The sequence below is a fragment of the Lingula anatina genome, chromosome 8 (genome assembly GCF_051362555.1).
Source record: "Lingula anatina isolate TDL-2025a chromosome 8, LinAna3.0, whole genome shotgun sequence".
In the NCBI taxonomy this organism is placed as follows: domain Eukaryota; kingdom Metazoa; phylum Brachiopoda; class Lingulata; order Lingulida; family Lingulidae; genus Lingula; species Lingula anatina.
In genome coordinates this window covers 9,038,103-9,061,106 of record NC_141774.1, presented here as the reverse complement: position 1 = coordinate 9,061,106, position 23,004 = coordinate 9,038,103, and the positions used below count along the sequence as shown (strand labels likewise).

General features: G+C 33.7%; 1 protein-coding gene across 11 annotated transcripts in view; it reads left to right on the top strand.

Moving 5' to 3' along the window:
* LOC106180990 (uncharacterized) overlaps positions 1-23,004 on the top strand; it is a 120,754-nt gene that overhangs the window by 60,743 nt on the left and 37,007 nt on the right. Inside the window, exon 1 of one of the 11 annotated variants that reach the window (XM_013565206.2) lies at positions 5,202-5,387. The exons of 6 other annotated variants lie outside the window; for them this stretch is intronic. In XM_013565206.2, coding sequence (XP_013420660.2) covers positions 5,272-5,387 — 116 coding nt within the window. In that variant the 5' untranslated portion in view covers positions 5,202-5,271. 4 more of the 11 variants (XM_013565207.2, XM_013565221.2, XM_013565218.2 and 1 more) reach the window with 4 other exon arrangements.

The following is a 23,004-nucleotide window of genomic DNA, read 5'->3' as shown; positions in this document are numbered from 1 at the left end:
AACGGTTGAAAAAATGCACTCAGGGCACTAGGTGCGCTGGTCAGTTTTGTTTGACCATCGTCCTGTGGGGAGGTCGGTTCTCTGTGAAGATGAATTAATTGATGATAGTTTTTAATTGATGAATGATATTTTGTGTAGATTTAATAGGTAGGTAGATATTCAGTATTTCAAATTTGAAAAGGGGGAAACAGTCTGAGAGAATAAAGGCAGGAAATATGATTTCATACCTCACTTGTTTTTTATGTTTGTTTATTTGTTTTTTTTAATAGTAAAATTGATGAAGAAGAAAATCAAGTATATTCCTAGGAATTTTAACGTAGTCACTTTCTCTTTCTCTGTATCTTCTTGTACAGATTTCTGACAAAAATACATTTGCTTTTAAGTGAAAATGATAGGTGATGATTAGTTAAAGAAGAAAAATACAATAAGCATGGAAATGAGCACTGATAATTAGAGAAATAGTCACAAGTTTTGGTTAAAATCACAATTACACAAGTACATATTGAAAATTAAAAAAAAAACACAACTCTTCTTTTAAGTCACTGGCCAACAGTTAACTGATTGACATTTTCATTTTTTTGAAAGTTGGAATTCTAATCAAATGTCAGATTTTTCATTTTAGGCTTATCAAAAGGAAATCACACTGGCAACTCCATGGAAACCAATAAATACTTGTAATTAGTTTTTAAAAATTAAGAGTTTTTCATAGTGGATATAAGGACTTGCTTCCCTGCATATTAGAACACTTCCAGGTACTGAGAGGTGCTCGGTAGATGTCAGACATCAGCCCACATTCTTCCTGTAAAGGTTAACACACTGCCTTCATGAAACTTGCAATCCGATTGGTTCTTAGTTCTTTTGCAAGGACTGTCAGCAAATTGGCGTTTTTCTCATACAGTGTTTTCAGCAGTAAGGAGTATTGTGATTCTCTTCTCTTAGAATACGTGGGCTGTGATGTGCCTGACGTATTAGAAGCAGGCGCTGCTGCTACCCACAGCCCTCATATAAATGGACACTGCACAGAAGAGAGATCATCAGTGATCGAGAGAGAAAAAGAAGAAACAGTGTCATTTCAGTTGCTATAATTACAGTTGTAACTTTTTTGACCAGTTTAGATAAAAGGGAGAAAAAAGACAGTGGACAGTTGTTTCATTTTAGCCAGTGGTTCTTTTTAGACTTAATATCGGGCAGAAGTGGACTCTCACTTTTTGACTGAACACATTGTTGCAAGTTCACCGCCTGCTGTACTAGGTAGCCAGTGGTCAGTTTGAGGACTGGTCACTTGTTGGTTTGAATGATAATTGTCCTGTACAAGAGCACCTGTTGGGAGAACACTTGTCTCTGAGAACGGACCATCCGACTGGTCTGTGAGTGGACAGTTGCTTATTGGGCTGATAATTACTGACCATTGACGTCGTCCTGGGACTGAGGAAATAGAGAGGGCACCTGTAGTGATCTACCAGTGGTCAACCCTGTTATTAAGTGACCGGTGTTCTGTGTTCGAGGCCCAGCCTGGCCTTTTTATTAAACAGTTATTGCCATTGTCTCACTGCAAGCAATCCTGTACCAGTCTGGCCTTCCAGTGGAAAATGAGGTATTTAAGATTTTAACATACCCCTTATATTTTCTTTTATTATTATTAGTAGTAGAAGTAGTATTAGCTGTTACAGTAGTTTATTTATCTTAACTCTTATTGCGCTGAATTTTTTTTGCATTTGAATCTAGATTTTTTAAAAACAGCATATTAATGAAATTTTTAACATTAAATACAAGGCAGATCAAATAAGGTTTTGATATGTTTTATGTGAAATTTAGAACCACAGAGAGGAAGAGCAGGTTGAAACCCAGTTCGATTGAAAATAAATAGCCTAGAAAAAATTGGATTGTCTGACATTTTAGATATAGTCTTGTGCATCTTGCTACCTTTAAATAGTTTTTTAAACATCAAGGTTAATGCTTGGATTCATCCAGTTCTATTACACTAAGATAATGATTTTGTGTTGATATGGAGTTCGCCACGTTTCGACCTTATCACACGGCCTTATTAGGTTGTCACTTGTGTCATGGGAGACAGCCTGTCACCACATGACAGTTAAGTTTTGACGTATTAATTAACTCTAATGAAAGTGATAGAGAGTTAATTTGTAATTTGCTGGTAGTAATGCCATTTTTTATTCTGTTCATTTCAGAAAGTTTTAATTTGACTAAGTCAATTCGTAAAAACTATGCTGGAATAAGTAGATATTTGATAAGTTAATTAAGACTTTTATTATACTACAAGAGGCTTTCAAAATCCTTATGTTACTTCTTAATCATGTTTTTACAAAATTTTCCTTTCTCCTTCCAAAAAACCTTTCATTATTTATAAACAGGTGAAATGATGAAAAAAAGATAGCAAAAAACTCTTGTAAGGATTTTTATATATGCGTTTCATGAATTCTTGAAATTAAAATAACATCAGAGCTTACGCAGAATTGTAGCTAGGTGTTAATGAAAAATGGTTTAATTGTGAAAAAAAGTACTAAAATAGTATAAATTACGTAGGATGATGGCTTAGAAATATTAACAAGTTGTGAACACAGGTCATCTCCGTTTAAAGAATATAAAAACAAACCATTTAAGACATAAGTATGCATTCTAAAGGGAAATTTCTGAAAGCTGTGAGTATATCAGTTGTGATAATTTGAAATAAAGAGAAACAGCTTTACCCTTGCCCCCCCTCCCCACAAAAGCTTCCATCTTTTGATATGCCTAAGACGCCAGTCCTTTTCCAAATACCCTATGAATGTGTGGCAATAACTCGGTATATTCAAACAACATAATTAATAATTTTCTTGAAAAAAAGTTTTGTTAATGAAACTAAAAAGAATTTACGATTTGAAAATTTTGAAAATTTAAGTGCCTTTTTGTCAGAAAGTATATAGTTGTGAGTGGACAAAAATGATAAATCATGAGGAAGTATGAAATATGGTAAAAACTTTGAAATTTTGCCACTTCCAAAATAATTAATATGAAGAAAAATTTGATTCCAAGATAGCCATATTAGGTTACAAACTTTTTTCAAAATTATCAAGAGGCCTAGATATTCAAGTTCGACTAAATTTTTAAGTAAAAAAAGATACACTGGCAGCAAATTGTCTTCAAGCCCGACTAAATTTTAAAGTTGAAAAGACATATTGGATATCATTATGCTTAGCATAGTAACTTAAAACCTTGAATCAACAGAAAAAAAGTGGATTCATTGCTTTAGGATGAAAGGACTGTTTTATTTAATTTTGGGAGATGGGATTGATATGCAGGGAAAATAGCTGGATTGGTAGTAATTTTAACTGAACTACTGTTGTCACACTGTATAAAGAAAATACATTAGATACCCTCTTTTGCAAGCTTCTTCACTTATGGAAAAGAAGTTAAGTTAAGGTTCCTTTGCAACTTTTTTTTTTAACTTTGTAAATAGGGAAAAACTTTTAGAGCCTCTGTTGCAAGGCTCTACAGAGGAAAATGTAAAATTATTTAAAAATCTGTTTTGCAGGTTTTTAGCATGCCCTTCCCTCTAACTCCCACTTCCCAAAAAAGCATTTAATACCCTTTTTAGCAAACCTTCTCCCAGCAGAGGTGGGACATATTGCCATGGTTACAGAAGTAGGTTTATTTTGGTGAGAAAATAATCATCCCTGTTACCTTAAAATGGCTCTTTTCATCAAATTTCTAACAAAAGTATCAACTTTGAGGTTATATATGTCTGTGCACCAAAAAAAAAAAAAAAAAAAAAAAAAAAAAAAAAAAAAAAAAAATTATTAGTTGTTTTGAACTGCAGATAATCCTTGCAGGTGATAAAATTGATATTGAGAGGATGCCTAATTTACCGGTATAAGTTTTTTGCCCCTATCATTATCTTGGAGAGCTGCAAGAGTTCATTGGATGTAATTTACTCTGTTATTAGCCTGAGAAAATAGATTGTTTCTATACAGGTAATTGCATAAGAACGATTGTACATTTTGGTGATTGGAACCATTTATGTTTGTGCCATTTTTCGAAGTGGGTGATTAAAGGGGGCATTAGATCATCTCTCTTTCTCTCTCTCTCTCTCTCTCTCTCTCAAATTTCATAAACAATAATTGCCATGATATGTCATCTTGAGCTGTGGGTTTGTGAACGCAGACACAGCTCAAACCCTGATTTCATGGCACGAACATAAAAATAAATGTCACAAGCAATATCGTTTTTAAGATCTCCTTCTCTCTCTCTCTTTCTCTCATCACCAAACCCTGCCACTGTTCTGTTGTCCACTCTTATCATATATTATGTTAAGCATTTAATAATGTCTTGGTTATCTGACCAGAAACCTTGACCCTTGCTCTATCTGAAATACACGTGGGTAAAATTGACCAGTCCTTTATAGGAGCATTTACTCTGAACAAAATGAAGTCCAATCTTGGTTTGCTTTTAACATATTTTATATGTTAGTCCATGCAATTGGCACTAATGATGTTATTTGCCTTTGTGTAAGCATTTGAGTTGGGATCATAAAAATCAACATCTTATGGTTTCAAAATTGTAGCTTGCGAACCTGGTATGTTTCTTGTTCGAACCAGTTGACCCAGTGTAAACAGGGTTTTTAATCTGCTTGACCCATACCTGCGGAGCCGTGCAGGGAGAGATTAGTTAAAAAAGAGGATTGGTCGTCAGTAGGAACTGTGATCTCTGTAGTGTACGTGTACTCAAGGTGTTATTTGTCTCCGCACACTCGTTGGGTTGATATCCTGGAACTTGGGAGAAATTTCTGGATTTTAGATTGTTCTAAGGGGTGTAACAGCAGTTATGTACTTGTTGGCGATGCCCTTGATCCTCCCGTATTCCCTGATGTGAAGATAGCTCCCCCAAAGGCCAAGACACTGGATTGTAAATATGCGGAAAGTTTGATCTTTTTTTACATATTTGAGAAATCTTTCCTAGCTATGCTTGTATGTATACTAGGATGTTGAATTATTTTTATGACTGTTGAAATCCAGACTGGTTTAATGCTGTAGACTGGAAATATGAAGTGTTTTAACTCCTTAAACAAATATTGAAAACCTGTTTTTGAAGATTTTGTGGCAATTTTTGACATTTACTGGCCTGCATTTACAAGTAGACCCGGATTCTACTGCTACAGTCGAAAATTAACATCCACAAGTGACAACTGAGAAAGAGAAAAAAGTGTTTTTTGTTTTATATATGGCCGTTATGATTGTTGAACTGCTCTGCGAATGATGTGTTAGGGAGAAGTCAATGGGAAAACCATTACATATTACTGAATCTTTAATAAGAGGGAAGGAAGAAGAAGAAGGGATGAATGATGATGGAAAAGTGACCTGTTCCTGTTGTGGACCAGTGTTAGAGCACAGGTGAGAATGTAGAGCACTGATAAAATAAGGACTCCCACCAATAAAATGTAAATGATTATATTACAAACATGCTGTAGAAATAACCATAAGACCTGATGGAAGTTGGAAATATAATCACTTCTTTCCCTTTTTTTTTTTTTTTTTTTTTTTTTTAAATAATAATGTCTTGAATATTTCCTTGAAATTTGTGAAAAATTTAAGAGATTAACTGTCCATTAACAAACATAAAGATCAATACAGATGAAAACAACTTCCTTTGACTTAGGCAAATATTACAGACATTTAGAATAAGGAAATTGTGCCCATATCTGAATTAATTATGGTAGGGTTATGGAAATGTACAATTATTACACTTGAAAATCACTACAATATGCCTACAAATTGTAAAAAAAAATAAGTATTTTCAAAGAAATATTACATTGCCTTATGATGTGGTGTAGATAAGAATGTGAAAAAATGAAAACCAAGTCTTATATCTAAAAAGAATCAAATTCAGTTTAAAACGTGTATTTATCATGGGTACCATCTAGTGACTGTATATTTTTTAGCTTTGCTGTCTCGTGTCATTCTGACTAAACAACGCTAATTATGATGCATTCAAACATATGCGGGCTTTATTCTTCTAGCAGACAAGGTGAATTATTTATTGAACATATTTTACGACTTAAATGCTGTGATTTTTGATAATGGTGCAATAATATGAAACAATTGTCAGGAACACCTGTGTTTTCTCATTTGCATTTTTGAGTATAAAAATTGAGCTTTTGGTTGCGGCATGTTGTATCTGAACAAGTTGTTCTATCAACAGTGCTCTTTGCTTCCATTGCACTTTGTGTTTTAACAAACTTATGCATTCCAACAAGTACTTTCAATGGCTTTTAGAAAATGAAAAGCAGAGTGGAAGGTCAGTGGATATTTTGAATTATTATTATTTAAAAAAAATTATTATTATTATCTAGTGACAGTGCACAGTATAAATGTTACTGCTCACAAAAAGTTTGGTAATGATTTTTGCACTGAAAAATATCATTTTTTCCTCATAATATGAATTAGATGTTGTTATATAGGAATGTTTACATCTTACAATAAGAAATTTAATCAGCAAATTACTTACTGTAATGGACAATGTTTTAGTGAAAAGTATTCTTTGCGTGAAGAAACATTCTTTTGAAATATTTTTTCCTTACTTACTTATTTATTTATTTATTTATTTATTTATTTATTAAAAGTAAAAGAAGCATTTCTCTGTAGTCATGGGATCATTTTGATTATTGGTAACATGCAATGTTCTGGTTGCTAACATCATTCCGTTACTTGAAAACACACCAACAATAGACACAAGTATTTATATACTTATCAACATTTTGTTATGTAGTTTTGCAATAACATGATTGAAATAATTGATAAATACTGGATTTTTATCTGGACAATGGAGATATTTGATTATGTTCATGTCCATATGATACTCACATGATGTCCAGCTTTGGATAAAAACTTTCACACCTCCACACACCAATCTCCCGTAATTAAAATCACCAACAAAACTCAGTCTATATAACCGTGTTTTTTAAAACTGCCTAAAATGTCTTATAGACTAGAAAACATAAAAAGTTCCTTAGTCATGCAGTCAAATTTACATCTAAATATCCTGCTGAGCCATCTTTCCCAGTACTGGATGTTGAAAAAAGTCAGCAAAACATGGCAGTATGAACGACTGTTTGAAAGTTATATGTTTGAAGATAGAACTAATAGCTATTTATTTATTTATTTATTTATTTATTTACTAGTGCATGTTACAAACACTATCACCTGTTAACTGTTACATATACATGTGAAAAGAACAATAGCAGTATCACTGTAAAATAAATGAATGCTATTTCATCTAATATTTGTCCATCTCCCCCCCCCCCCAACCCCCACCCCCCTTCACAAGACAGTACATTGAAACCAAAAAGATAAACCCATCTATCACAGGATCAGCATTTTGAAGTTGCCTCTTATGTAAGATTTTATCTCTAGAGGTAAAATAATTGGCCAAAGTTCATTTATATGTTCATAGGAAGGGTCTTCGGGGCCAAAAATCACCAGCTTAACAATAAACAATTTTATCTGTATACATAGCTTACTATGGCTAGAAAACAACATGGCCCTGAAATGGAGAACAGGATTATAAAACAAATAACACTACTGGAGAATTCATCACTACTTGAAAATGCAGAGTAGCTACTAGTATTAAAACAAATAGATGTTTGAAAAAAGAAATAGTTCTGCACCTCACGCTACGTAATACATGGGAAAATTGAATGGTCTGTATGTTGCAACTCATTGTGAAACAGTTTTGGCAGATTTGTATTTGAGCAGTGTTGTCAGTGCTATCTGGTATTGTTTATTGTACATTTTCATCACTTCTATCTGATACAAAAGTGTCTGATAAAGTCATGAGTATTATTATTGTTAAGTTTTGGTTATAACTCTGCCACTGTTGTTTGTTTGTTTGTTTGTTTGTTGTGTAGATATCTCTAGTGAATATTGATGATTGTTTGCACAATAAGGCTTTACTTTTTAGATGATTTCTTTAGTACAGGAGCAACTTCAGTTCAGATTTAAACATTGCATCAGACTTCAATATTCAATAAAATAAATCACAATGTATTATGTAATCCTTAAAATTGAGGAAATGACATGTGCCTAGCTCAGTAATACAGTGATAGAATAAGGCCCTAAAAATGGATAGGGTAAGAACAGGGGGGAGTATATATACACATATATGATTATTTGTTTGCCTGAAATGCCCTTTGTACAGGATTATGATGTTGTTGGTGAAAGAATTATCAAATGCAATATTTGTCCTTTTCAACTCTATTCGATGACCATTGGATTGGTTGATTGTTTGAATTACATAATGCGTCTCCCCGTTGGTGATCAGCTGCCATAAGAGCGAATGACAGTGACTGATAATTCACTTACTGTGGTAGATTATCCCATTGTTTTGGTAGAAAATGTACAAATGGAAAGAACTGGGGATGAAAATAAGTTGAAGTTTGTGCAGTTTGAAGATATATATTCAAAACATGAAGATTAATGCCTCCTTTTGTTCATGAATTAATAGATCTGGAAAATGATGCATTGTTTGAGAGGCAGGAGTGTTAATGTTATGTATAAAAGGAAAGGGCTCGTCAAGATAGATTTATGTCTTATACAGCTTAATTAAGTTTTTATGATGTTTTTCTTAGTAGGATTCACATTAAATTTCAATCTTCTGATGTATGTTTTTTGTGTGCGATCACTGTTTTAGAAAATTAATTGAGAAATGCATCAAAGTCAAATATGATTTTTTTTTTTTTTTTTGCAAAAAAGTATAGAAAAGATTATCAAGTTGAGATCATGAGATAGTGCATTTTATGACCTCATCCGTGTGCTCACAGTGAACACAAACAATTAGATTATGAATGTTATGAAATATAAGATCCACATGTGTGCTTTGTATAAGGCAGATGCATGTGCCTTATGTCAACAAGTTATGAAAACATGCCTACAAACTACGACATATTTGTCACATGTCAGACATGCTAAGTTAAGAATTGACAGCTCTAGAAAAGCAATTATTGAAAAGATACATTATTATTTATCATTTATAATTGCTACCTTTAAGGCCTGTCGTGCACTGTCAGTGATAGCTCGCAAAGGAAACATCAAATTAACAAAGGTCAAAAACATCTGGTCAGATGGCTTTGTGATGACAGATTTGGTGTCAAAGCTGATAAAAGAGTTTTGATCACCTCGATTCCTAAATTACACCCATGTAACTTACTCCCAACAAAATGAACTGCCTTTTTTCTGTTCTCTTTTGAATCACTGATAACAAATGCGGGTGGTACAACAAGAAGTCATAAAATATGAAATGACAACGGTATCCTTTTTCATGTTCCCTTGTCAGCATGCAGAGGTTTTAAACATTAAAAAAGTGCAGTCAAATCACTCCTTTATCTTGTCAGACATTGTTGGCACATTGCACTGAATGCCATTGCTCGTGGCGCCTTCATGTGACAGGTTTGTAAACCAAAGGGAAGATGTGGGAGTTATGCTGTAAAATAGGGTATTAGTGATTTGGAGGCATTATTGAGTATAAAGATTGACTTTTTCACTGTTCATTATGGGAGCAGATCCAAGTTGCAGGCTTGTATGCTAGACAGTGAAGATCTGAGAACCAGAAGAATTGAGTAAGTTTTTTATCTTTCTTTTTATAATGAGGTATAAGGAAAGAGATAAACACTTAGTGTTGTATAGTTTGGGCAAAACACTTTTACAGATTAAGATATGAGTTGATAGTATTTGTAAAGAAGCATTTTGCATTTTGTGATTTTTTTACTTAAAAATTATTTAAATTGAATATGAAAAAATTACAGTTGAAAGAAATTAGAAGTTTTGGAATCTTTCTTCTTCATTGAAACAGTATCTGTCAGATGTTAAAAAAAGAGTCGCAACATCACAATTAATGACCTGTTAATTATGATTTGCAGAGAACAACTTGAACAAAAAATTTGTTCTGTGTTAATATATTTTAATAGAAGCATCAAAAAGCCAGAGAGGTGGCCATAAGATACAGTACAGTTTCAAACAATATCGAATAATACCCTCTCTCCATCCCCCCCCCCACCAACCCAAACACGTTTAGTATTACTTACCAAGGTTGACACAAACATTTTAGAAGAAAGATAGCTTCATGCCAGAAAGGATGTTGTTGCGTAAGTTTCAAAATCGCACAAAAAAAATTTTTTTTTAAGGAAAAGGATGTCTGAAATTTTTAAGTAATTACCGTAGCTCATTCATTCTTTAGTGCAATCTGCCTTTCATTTTTCCCATGCTTTGTCCTAAGTTAATAACCAGCCCTTTGAGGGAGGGAGATCATATCTGAGTCTACAAAAACACACCTGGTGTGGCCAAAATCCCCAGGTGATGTAACATAATGGACATATTACATAACCTTAGAGAATGATTCCCGAAGAAACCCAATCCATTTCAGCTAAGGCAGGAGGCAGATAAGCTCCGAGGCAATATATGGCTTTTTGTGTCATAGCAAAAGAAATAGTGACTGTAATAATATGTATGACTGGCGTAATTGTTCCCTTGCAACATTTTTAATGGATCTGCCTAAAGTATATGATCAGTAAGAGTAGTGGGGATAAGTTTATATAATTCTTTGTGTTACAGAGAGGTATTATTACTTCAGTGTGTGGTTTTTGAAGAGATCTTTCTTCTGTTACCTGTGTGTCATTATCATGATTGCAATTTGCTTTGAAGGATTATTAGATTTTGGGTTTATGTCATTTGGGTTGGAGAGCACAGATATTTTCAGCTTTGTTGTGGTTTCTTGTGAAAGTCCTGAGATTTTGACATGAAAAACACTTTAAGCACATTTTCAAGCATCCTCAGTGATTTCATAATGTTTCCTGATATTTTTTTTTCTTCATGTGTAATTGCAGGTATCATGTAGCAGTGCTTGAGATGTTAACAAAATAATATTTTGGTCACATGTTTTAAACATTCTAAAGTATTTTCTAGTATGAACTGATTGCTTCCCCCCCCCCCCCCCCCCATCAATTTTCAAATTCGGATATGTCCTACTAAAATACTTCTATAACAGGACACATTTTTCTTCACCTGGCTTAAGCCCAATAAACAAATACATACATTCCATGCATTTTTATTTTGAGTACAATTGCAAACGGAGTAGGGGTATTAATTTCTTTGTTTAGAAATGATGTAAGATGTTTCAGTGGTACAAGGACAGGCTATATATAATAGATTTGACAACAGATATCCTAAGCTCTATTATATTTTAATGTTCTTTTTACCTCAAAACTACTGACACTTGAAATGCCATCTTTCTTTACCACAATGCCGTTTTTGAGTCCCCGCATACAGGCGCAGCTTTTCAGTGACGCGAGGCATATTTATATTTTATTGACATCTTTGAATTTTTTATTGGTAGAAAGACAACCAAAAGACATCTCATAGAGGAAACTGCCAATTTCATCTAAATTTTTTAGATCTGAAAAACAAAGGCTCTGTATATTAAGGTGTAGATTTTTGTGTTTCAGTCTTTGAACATGGTGCAAAATTCACCATTAACAGAATTTTTAAAGGTTTATATTTTTGAAAAAAAAAAAAACTGTTGGAAGACTAGTGAAAATATTTATTTTTATTTTTTGTAGTACAAGCTAAATTGTGAGTGAACTCCAATAGTGTGTAACATCTGGAAAGCCAATCTCCTTTGACATACAGTCAATTATTCAGTGAAGTTGTATTTTTTTTGGATTATTTTTCAGCTCATGTTTTTTCCCTGGATATGAAGATGTAAAGTTCTTACCTAGCATTGAATCCCCTCCTAAGTGCCGTCCTTTTAATTGTGGCCAGTTTTGGATAACTTTGAATGAAACATAAAAACAGCATAAAGAATTTTGCAAAGTAAAATAATAAAATTCTTTATGGTGCATTTCTTACAAAATTTTAATGCACCTCACACAATGATAGTAAATTTTATCAGTTGATAAGGATGAATATTTCTTAACCAACTTTTTTGTTCATTTTATGATTTATTATTTTTACTACATGATGAAATGAGACAACGGAGTCACTAAAACTGAAACAATAAAATGACCACAATAAACTGACTCAAAGTATTAATAGTTGTTTGCTAGATAGAGTACTTCACTTTTGTGTGAAATACTACTGGTCCTTGTTATGACCAAATTCAATCAAGAAAATGTCAGACAGTCTTTTCTCAATGCTCTTGCAGTTATTATGTCATCTCTTCTTTTGAATAATTGATGGAATCAGACCAGCAAAGAATTGGTATGGTTTTTAGAGTCGGGCTCATACATCAAGTATAATGTAATCAGGGAGGAGGTAATATGTTAAAGTGAACACTGACAGGATTTTGGTACAATGAGAAATAGAATTAAGAAATTATTTTTGGATGTTTTACAATTTTCTTTATCCAGCTTACATACGGACTTAATGTCCAGTTTCAATTACTGTTGTTCTTTGTATGGCTTAAAAGAAAGATAACTCTCTCTCTCTCTCTCTCACTCTCTCTCTCTGAAGTAGAAAAAGATTTGGTCACAAACTTTTTTCATTGACGTTGCAAATGCTACACATATTTGATTCACAAAGTAATTGCATTATTTCCATTTTGAGAAACAATCTGCTTTAATGATTTTGACATTTTATTGTTATATGATTGACATATCAATACTTCACGGAGCATGATCGTTACATTTATTATTTAAGAAGTGGTCTTTCTGTAAAAGTGCAATCCACTTAGCATTTATTATTTAATTAGCTGATTTTCTGTATCCATTCTGTTTTATTAGAAACTCGAAGCTCAATAAAATGGAGAATGGAAAACAGAGAAAAGATTCATCTTGCAATTGTTTCTTTGGGCTCTCCTACTAATTTATAATGATATATTTCTTTTGAATTGTCTAAAAAATATCATGGATGTTCTATGCATTTTTTTTTTTTTTTTTTGACAAAGTAAGATGGCCTGTATTTTATATCTAGTAAGGGCAAATCAACAATGTCATTGCAATCTTAATGCATGTCATGCATGAAAAGATAAGAATACTGTTTTCATGCGTTTCTTACCCCCTTCACTTATAAAAATTAATCCTCTTCAAAATAAGTGTAAAATTAAGTGAAAAGATTAATTTTAAAGAGTAAAAAAAAAGTTTTGAACCCATTCACTCTGGGGCACTTCACTCTGACCAAGGAAAGAAGTACCATAAGAATTAAGCACAAGTGTTTTTTAGAGTTATGTGCATAGTCTATCAATTACAAGGATAATATGACTGCTATTATTTTAAGCCTTATTTGATTCTATTAAAAACATACTAAAAACATATTACCAGACGTTTAAAGCAAGTTATCCGTTTCATACTGTGGTAATGCCACTGGTATGTGACCAGTTAAAATTTGTTTTAGATATTTTTTGTAAGTAAATTCATTTACCATACTTACATCTGTAGATCTATAGTTTAAACAAAGCTTAATATTGGCCAAAGGCAGTTCAATATCAATGATTTTTCTATACTTAAAAAATTTAATAGTGTATGAGCAGTGTATTATAGATATAAGTTCCTACTGAAGAGCCAGAAACGCAGTTGCATGGTCAATGTAACTAGCAGCACAAGTAGGATATTTTTCAACGTCAGCTTCAATAACAATTTTTCATAGATATGAACAAAGTTTTACGCTGTTCAGAGGTTTAAATGTTTTTATCTTGATGGTTAATCATCCCAGAAATAAATAAAATTGTAATGAGCAGCCTGGAAATTCGGCTGATTTATAACATAGTAACGTGGATGAGTCCCTGGTGACAGTTATTAATTTACAAATTAGTTCTTAACAGGCAATTATCCAGGCTCTGTCTTTTGCTGCTAAATGTAGATGTTACATAAGGGTGATAGGTTGTCCCTTTTGGGATCCCACAGGTTATGAATTAAGAATAAATTGACAAAGTTCACCCATCCATTTTCTGTGGGGCACTTTTGATGATTGTAACTGACACGATCTATGGGAGTGGGTGAAAATTATTGAGAATTAGTAGCACAGAGATGAGCTAATTCAGTAAAATAGATTTGTAATTTGTGAATATTTGGACGGTTGTTCAGAGAAGGAAGATGGTTTGTTGAAGACAGCATTGGCACAGCACTTTGGGAGAATTTGGGACTTCAAAAATCGGTGTTCAGTAGGTAGGGTTGTTTTAATTTAATTTAGTATTTTACTCTCTCCCTCTTTCTTTCTCTCAACTGTGGTTAAAGAATAGAAAAAAATAATATACCTTTCTTTAAGCTCTCTGTACTTTAATACTCTTGACCAAATTAAGGCCTTTGATGTCCAAATGCAAAGTTAATTTATTCAACATTCTCCAATTTTGTAAATCTGTCCATAAGAAAACAACTTATAGCAGCAGGGCCTATTGAATGAGCACGTTTACAGGGATAAAAAGCAGCCCATATTTTGTTTTAATTAAGTTCTCCCCTTCGTCGACCAATACCTGCTGGGTATTTATTTAAGGTATTAACTTCCTAAGACCTGACAAGAGGGAATGTGTCAGCCCCTTTCATTGGACTACATGGGACAAGAGAAAAATGTGTCGGCTCCTTATATTGGACATCATGGACAGCAGTGTCTCCTCTCTCAGTTTTTCCAAAATCAAATTGAGATGAAATTTTGTCGAAGTCCCCAACTTGGCATTACTGATACCCAAGATAAATCAAAAGTAGTCCATTTAAATATTAATTTTAAAAAAATGTATTTATTTTTGTATATGTATGAGTGTGGGCATACACGTGAGTGTGTGTTGTGCGTGTTGCGTGCATGCATGCATGCATATGTGTGTGACAACTATATATTAGACCAATTTTCATCTTATACGAGTGGATTATTATAGATTTGGCATGAATTGAAGTTGGTCAAAAAGTTAATACCAAGTTTTGGTCTCAAGTCTGGTGGCACTCAGAACAGCGAACTAACAGATCCTGGGATAAAATAGGGAGACCCACTAAAAAAAGCCTGCCACTAATTCGATTAGATGCTGAATAGATTCTCCTCCACAAGCATTCAAGTGGGTCTGCCATATTTGATCTGTGGATCTGTTAGTTGGCTGTTTTTAATGCGACCTTTGGTGAAACTGGCCCCCTGCTTCTGTTTTTGTACAACATGGACTCCACTGTCTCCTGTGTCAATTTTTACGTTTGGGTGAGGCTGCTGATTTTATCTGATCTGCTCTTTTTGTTCAGAAAAAGGTGAAAAGTTGATGGGTTTTCTCAAGTTGTCTTCACATTTGATCTAAGCGTGATATCATTTGCTTTTAGTAATCAGAAATATATTTACTTTTTATGCTGTATTTGTTGAGAAAAATGCGTTATTCAATTGATGAATAATCACAGAATAGAAAGAAAAGAAATCTAAAGTAAATAATAAAAAGATTACAGAGTTATAAAACCACCACCATTTTGATTCTTAATTGAAAAGGAATAAAATAATTTGCATTTAATTGGAAACATATCACTGCAAAAACATTAGAGGCAGAAATTTCAGTGATAAATATATGATATGACAGTAAAGAAGCAAAAATAAAAACAGTCAGATACTTAATAAGGGACCATTCCCATAACCCTGCTGTATTAGCAGGATCGATCTATCTCTGAGGGGATTCTTGCTAAATTAAATTCAGTTTAAGTGTGCACGAAAGTTAATTACCCCCTACCAGCTTCAGTGGGCGTGACAGACATTTAAGCCACTTAAAATTAATGAAGTTTAGCGAGAATCCCCTCTGAGTTAGACTGATCCTGCTAGTGCGATAGGGTTTATGGGAACCCAGTCTAAGATACAACTTGTAAAACGGCATCAACAAAAGCAAATGAGTCGTGCCTAATTTGCTGTCTGTAGCAAAGGACAGACTGCCGAAAGTCAGTCTATCATTCGTGTAATTTAGATGATCATGCAGTAAAAATAGTCATATATACCATTAATGTTATTAAAATTTTGATGTCACACTATGACATCCATTTTGTAAAAACAAACTATAGGTGGACCGGATTCATGACAAGCTGAGGAGAAACAATAGAAATAATGTTAAGAGATGGAATGAAGTGCCTTGTTGTCCTGATGGTTAGCACCCATTTGATAAGTCTTTGCCTTATTTCAGTTATAAACAAAAACTGTTTATTAATTTAAAAAAAAGATGAGAAAATTACCATCGGTTAAAGTGACTTTCCTATAGAGAAAATAATTACCACCAATAAGCTTTTTTTTATTTGTAATGAGTTTATGCATGCACACACATACACACACATACATATACACATACTATCAGTCCAAAACAATTGCCTACCAGTTGCTACTTATGTTTTTTTTTTTTTCAAAAAGATTGTTTGAAAAAAATCAATAGAATATCATGACCGACTGCAAACAACAGAACATACAGTATTTAATGACCATAATAAGAATATGCTATGTGTTACTTACGTAGGCTTCTGTTTTTTTACTTCAGTGAGTCATGCTGACATGCACTGTCGCCATAAAGACAGACACACAGACAGACAAAAAAAAAAAAAAAGAAACAGGAACAAATGAAAAACAAACAATTCGGTAGAACATCCAAATTAGATGCGTAAGTCTTTAATTGCTTCTATTAAACTTAAAGGTCTGGTTTTTATGTAATCAATCATTGACGCCATAAGAAAGGAAAGAACAAGAAATTATTGTAATAGTATTGATCGAGTTGCCAACCGGAAAGAGGGCCGAACAAAGCTACAGCAGTGGCATTGACAGGTTTTATAGAGGCATTGCAGATATTGTGTAACACGTCAATGGATGGATCAACAAATTGCATTTTTATCGAGAAAGCTAATTTATTTTTGTGTAGGCAATTCTCTCTCTCTCTCTCTCTCTCTCTCTCTCTCTCTCTCTCTCTCTCTCTCTCTCTCTCACGTACACACACACACACACACACACACACACACACACACATAGAGAGAGATTATTAAATTAATTAACAGATTTAATTGGTACAAGAGTACTCATACACCAACCAGAACTTCTAAAATGAAATAATTAACTGCTCGCCATACACTCAAATAAAACAATGTCAGGGCTTCTGAGAGTGCTGGTGTCATTCTTCGTAACATTTTTCAGACAATATATGCAACAACTGTTGCATTGTTGTGTGCACATTTTTATGATGCCATGTTCCGCAATTGATTTTATTTGCACCAAAACCTGCATGTGGAAATGTAAACCAACAATAAAAAATTGTATGTGACATTACGATTATCTTAGATATGAATAATTGAGTTCTGATGCCAATAAGAACATTGCAGTTTATCTAACAGCATACATTATTAACTTACTTAGGAGGTAATTTTTACATACATTGTGAGTGCTGGATGTAAAGAAACATTACCGCTATGAAACAGAGTGTAAAAATTGTCATAAAAAGTAGGTGGTTCGTATGAAATATTCAGGAAACTTAAATTGGTGACATGATAAAACTGGTTCTTTGTTGATGTGTTATATTAAGTTTTGGTATACGCAGCCTGTCATAAATTTCTTCATAGGGAAATTAGGAATGAGAACAAGAAGAGGGCTGACTATAAGGGCTTTTTTTTACTGCAGAGTATTTGTTTTGTGTTTTGAAGGTTCAATCAACATGAGACATTGTAGCTATATTCAAATTTATAGGAAGAAAAATGACTTTCTTTCACTCTTGTAGATAATTCACAATCTGTAGGAACCCCTTTACACAAGCTTAATGGGTTCATCATAATGTTATTAAAAGTAGAAGCAATTAACTTTTTGCAATCTTGCTGAAATTGGTTGTAATCAAAGGAATGCATTTTGGTCTATGCGGTAATTATACTTTACTGAGAAAAATGGGAACTTCAATAAGAAAAGGGAGAAATAATGATTTTACAAAACATCCAACATATTTTACATGACCAGCTACAAATCAATGATAAGTTTGAAAACACATGACTGCATACGTTATAAATGTCGATATCACATGTCTAATAACTGATGTATGATGATGTAGCAGAACTGCACAAAGGCATTTGACCTTGCCCTTTGAGGTTACATAATAAAAAGTACAAGTACATATTTACTTGGAAAGAACAAACATATATTTGTCAGCCCTATAGGGTTACCATATGAAACTAAAACATAATACTTGATACTGCTTCACAAAGGAAACGACACTGGTCAATACCTCTTGTCGAACTAGGCGTGAAAAATGAATAAAGGGGACGCCAAGTCATTTGTGAACGTAACAGCTGAAGATTTAAATGTCGTTAGGGCTGGACACTTCAGAATTCTTTTAACAAAAACCTCAAGTAAAATCAATTTTGATGGCAGGATTGGCGTCAAAGTGGAAAGAAGTTATTTGGTCAGGGAAGTTATTTTATTGAGATGAGTTTATTTCCACAAAAGGCGACAGGCAAAAGGGATAGAAAGAAATATTTGTACGACTCTGAAAATTTGAGTAGATATGTAAAAAAAAAAATTAAAGAAGTGAGTAAGGGAAAGGCACAGAAGTGGCCATCAAATTTATGATCGTTGGAGAAGTGGTTAGTGACAATATAACAGTCATTCACCTGTATCATATATATACTTAAACCAAGCAGAAAACATTAGGTCTCACCATGCATATGTAGAATTACGACACGCACAAATGCATGCCGTGGAGAAAAGCACGATAAGGCCTATTGTTTTTTGCTTGAACCATGATGCAAGTCCAATAAAGCATTCAGGAAATGGAGGATATAATTGTCTTATATATCTGTACATACGCATATACAAGGTTTTTTTCTTGTTGTAAGTGCTTTTGTGGTAACAAGATAGTAACTTACAATGTTGTAATGCCACACTCTACAGGATAATTTTTTTGACTATTGATTGTATCTTTAAAGAAAATTTGTGATTTATTTATTTATTTATTTATTTATTAGTACATTTTTTATAATTGCTTTGACCCAACAAGTACAACATACATGCATATACGTATACATAACAGCAATATAAAATGATCCAAGACTTAGGCAAGCTAGGTTAAGCCGAGAATCTGGATTTGGCTTAGGTTGATAATACAGGCTATGTGGTGCCTGATTGAGTATAGGTGCTCTTTCGTTATTGCAAGCGAATGTAGGATAATGACTCAATCTTTTCAGTGGACAAAAATTATCCAACTTTCAGATACATAATTTTAAAAACGCAAATTTGTATTTCTATAAAGCATTTTTGTGATGCTTTTACTGCATAGAGAAGAACTATAGAGTTGCCTTCTTTTTAATGTTGTTGCTTCCCCTCAAGAAGAATGTTCTAATATTAAGAAATTATGACATAAAATATCTATAAAATTTACAATTTCTCCCCCATTGAAAAGATTGAGTAGTTACCATATAATAAATGATACTGATGTTAATTAAATCATGATATACTTATCATTTTCTTATCCGAAAAAAAACCAGAGATAAGAATGGGAAGCAGGAGTATCTAGAGACTTGGGTGACAAACCATATAATTTTGCCAATTAGAAAATACAATTAGAAAATGCATGCCCACAAGCGATCATACTACCTCTAAATTGAATCTTTTTGACAGTAGAAAAAAAGTGAACCACTTGACATTTATGCGTGTTAAGTTCATTGAGGGCTGATATCAATTGACTCCTGTCATCCCCCACCCCCTCTGGCGATTTTTTATCAGTAATGATCTTGGACTGAGACTGTCGGATGTAAATGACCTCCTTATCGAAAAGAAAAATCCCCTCCTTTTTTGCTTCAGTTAGCACCTCTAACAAAAAGATACTTACAGGTAGATGGAAAAGTAAAAATGCAAAGGAATTTGAAAGGAGGGAGTCTTGGACATGTACACAGTAATTGATATATCCGGGCTAAAAAGATACTTTTATACTGAGATTACTTTCGAATTTCTCTTCTGGTGAAAGAGATCAGTTTTGTTTAGTGGATAGGGGACAGATTTTAAGGTTGCTTTAGGGTTGTATTTTGTGGTGTATCTGGCTAATATATATCACATATCAGAACCTCCTCCCCCCCCCCCCCCTTCATTAGAAATGGACCAGTCCATTTGGCAGCAGATCTTTGTTATCCAACTGCATCAAAAGAAAAAAGTCATTATTGCCAACAAATTACAGATATTGATCAAAATGCTGCGTAAGATGATGTTTTTGTCTTGAAGGAGGCTGCAGAAAGATTTTATCTAATAAGTTTGGCTGCATGACAGATTAGACAATATGGATGACTGGTGTAATTTTTATTGTTTATTTATTTATTTATTTATTATTCTGAGAAATAATTGCCACTTCTTTAAATAGGTTACATTTTTACTGTAATTTTTCCATCTTTCTTTCCACAAAAATATCAACACATATGTTGAGTCTGCAAAGCCATCAGTTTTCCATTGCTAATACGATTATTTCATCAGCTTTTATAAATTTTGTCTTCATCTCAGGGTTTACTTAGTCTAATCAGTTTATGTTATTTTTGCAAGGCAGCGGCAAAATCCTATAAAAAAATCATTTTCAGATGAGTTGGTCAGTTTGGAAAAAATCAATACATGATTTGGATAAATGGAAAAAGGGCTACTGACCATTGTGTTATTTTAACTGCCATATCTTTTTGCTCGACTAATCTCCACATGAAAGATCCATTTAAATGAAACACCAGACGAATGAATTATTTAAGCGTATTGTGTGGAATATTTCAAGTTCTGTTACCTCTAGAGAATTATGTAATATGTTTGTAGTAATAAAAGAAGTAATTAGTTGATGGTGGCGATATTTGCAAGAAATGGAAGGTTTTTCTATTATCATATAAGAGATGTGTGCTTTATTAATAATTTTGTGCAATTAATTAGTGTATTTGCAACTTAAAACACTTGCTATTTAATATTATGAGAGAACATGATTCATTTAGATTCAATTTTTTAGATAAATTATGACTTAATGAAAAAAAATTATAAAGATTCCTTTGTCAGTTGCAATGTGAAATATAAAGTAAAAGATCTTGTCTTTAATCAATTCATCTAAACCTCCTTCAAATTTTCTTCCAGGAGAATTTTCCATATATTTCTCAATTATAATGATAACTTATCAAAGGAAACTTTATGGAAATGTTTACCTATATAAAAAATAACCTTGCTTGTCTCCTTGCTTGTATGTTCCGTAGCAAGTGAGCAATTTGACAAAAAAAAAAAAAAAAAAAAAAAAAATGGCCCGACTCTTATATCACCCTGCCCCTGTGTATCTTCTTATTGATAAGCATGGAGAACACATGTAGTTGTTCTTTTTTTTTACTAAGTGCACATCCCACAGCGGTGCAACAGCGTCAAAAAAGGGAGACAAAACTTTTCCTGCCTCCTCACGCTGTTTTCAATATGTCAACTCCCTTCAGTCTGTCAAGCTGAAAAACCCACCAATTTTTTCTCCGCTTCTTTGTCCGCCTCCCCAAGAGTACTTGATAATAATCAGCCTTTTCATCAAGTCATGTCTTTTCATCCCCAACGATGGCTCCTTGAAAGAATGCAATACCCAGGCTTGAATAGACAAGCCTATTTTTCCGTCGGATCCCCAGGGCAAGTGTAAGCTGAAGAGAAGGTCCTTTCACCTGGGCTGCTAAGTACATAGTAAAGTACACTGCCCATAGAAACTGATGTTTTTGTAAAAATGATTACCCTATTTGCCAGCGCTGATTACATAACGGGCCATTATCGCTATACAGGTGCCCTGGCCAGCACGTTAATTTCACTGGGCATTGGGCAGTGGGTGTTTGTTATATGCCTTTTTATGGCTTCAATACACTGAATAGCCTTAGTCATATTGTGTTCTTTTAAGTGCCAGGCCTATAGAGAATCAATAGAACGGAGTCGGGGGTTGCATAATCGCTATGAGATTTTTAGGAGTGGTGTTTTGTTAGCTGCGGAAAGTAAAGAAATCGACAACCCTTGCAGAGCAGTCAGTTGTGACACGGAGGGTGAGTGGCTAGCAAGCTGGCTTGAGTTGTCCCCTTGGTCATCGTGGACTTGGAGTGGTCAACGTGATAGTCCAGTTGGTGAAGGAAGTGGACATTGTTTTAGGACTGTCCACTGAGCAATAGAAAGAGCTTAATTCTGTCAACTGATACTTCTTTTCATAGGAGAAAAACAAAAGGAATTGGTGTGAATTAGACACGAGTGAACAGGCTGTGGGCTTTGTAAAATAATTAGAAAATCTTTGGGAAATACACAAGGAGGCTGCTTTGGAAAGTATCAAGTCATTGTACCTTGATAAGATAAGAAACTGAAGACAGAAACATTTACAGGTGAAAATGAACCACAAAGAATACACTCTGTAGGGATCCCTCTCAGTGGAATATTTTAAAGGTGGAACAAGATATTTTCATTGCCAAATGGTCAGTTAATTTAGCAGTAGCAGCCGAGCACTTGATGCGTGACATCACATGTGCGGTGTTAAATATTGAAAGAAAAACTGCCTGATGGATTGTTGTGGTTTTAATGCTTTTAATAACACACGAAGAGCTTAAGGGGCCAGCCGTTTCATCCAGGCTTAGAAACATTTGCATGTGTTAATAATATAAAACCAATACTAAATGGTGATGTGATTGGTAAATTAGAGAGAGGATAAGAGAAAAAATATGCAAGTGATGAGGCAGGTGCCCAAATGCCTTAAAAATTTTTTTAACTAACTGACCGACATTCATATATACACTCTGTCTGACCACATAGGAAAGAATCTGGTAAATTTTACAGCTATAGAAATATTGTGAGACAGTGGTTCTAGTGGATGCTATATTTATGTTTTGACCATTGAAGTGGACAGTTGAAGTGGACAATTGCAGGAAAAACACACAAGGTGAGGATAAAGCCTGTTATGTAAGAGTTCTGTCGCTAAGCACCAGATCGTCCTTAGATAATTTCTTTGAGCAGCAATAAGATGGAGAGCAAATGTTCTGCCGAGGCAAAAAAGCCTTGATGCAGAAATAATGAATGAAAATGTACTAAAAAAAATCCTCACCCTCCCAAGTTCTGAACA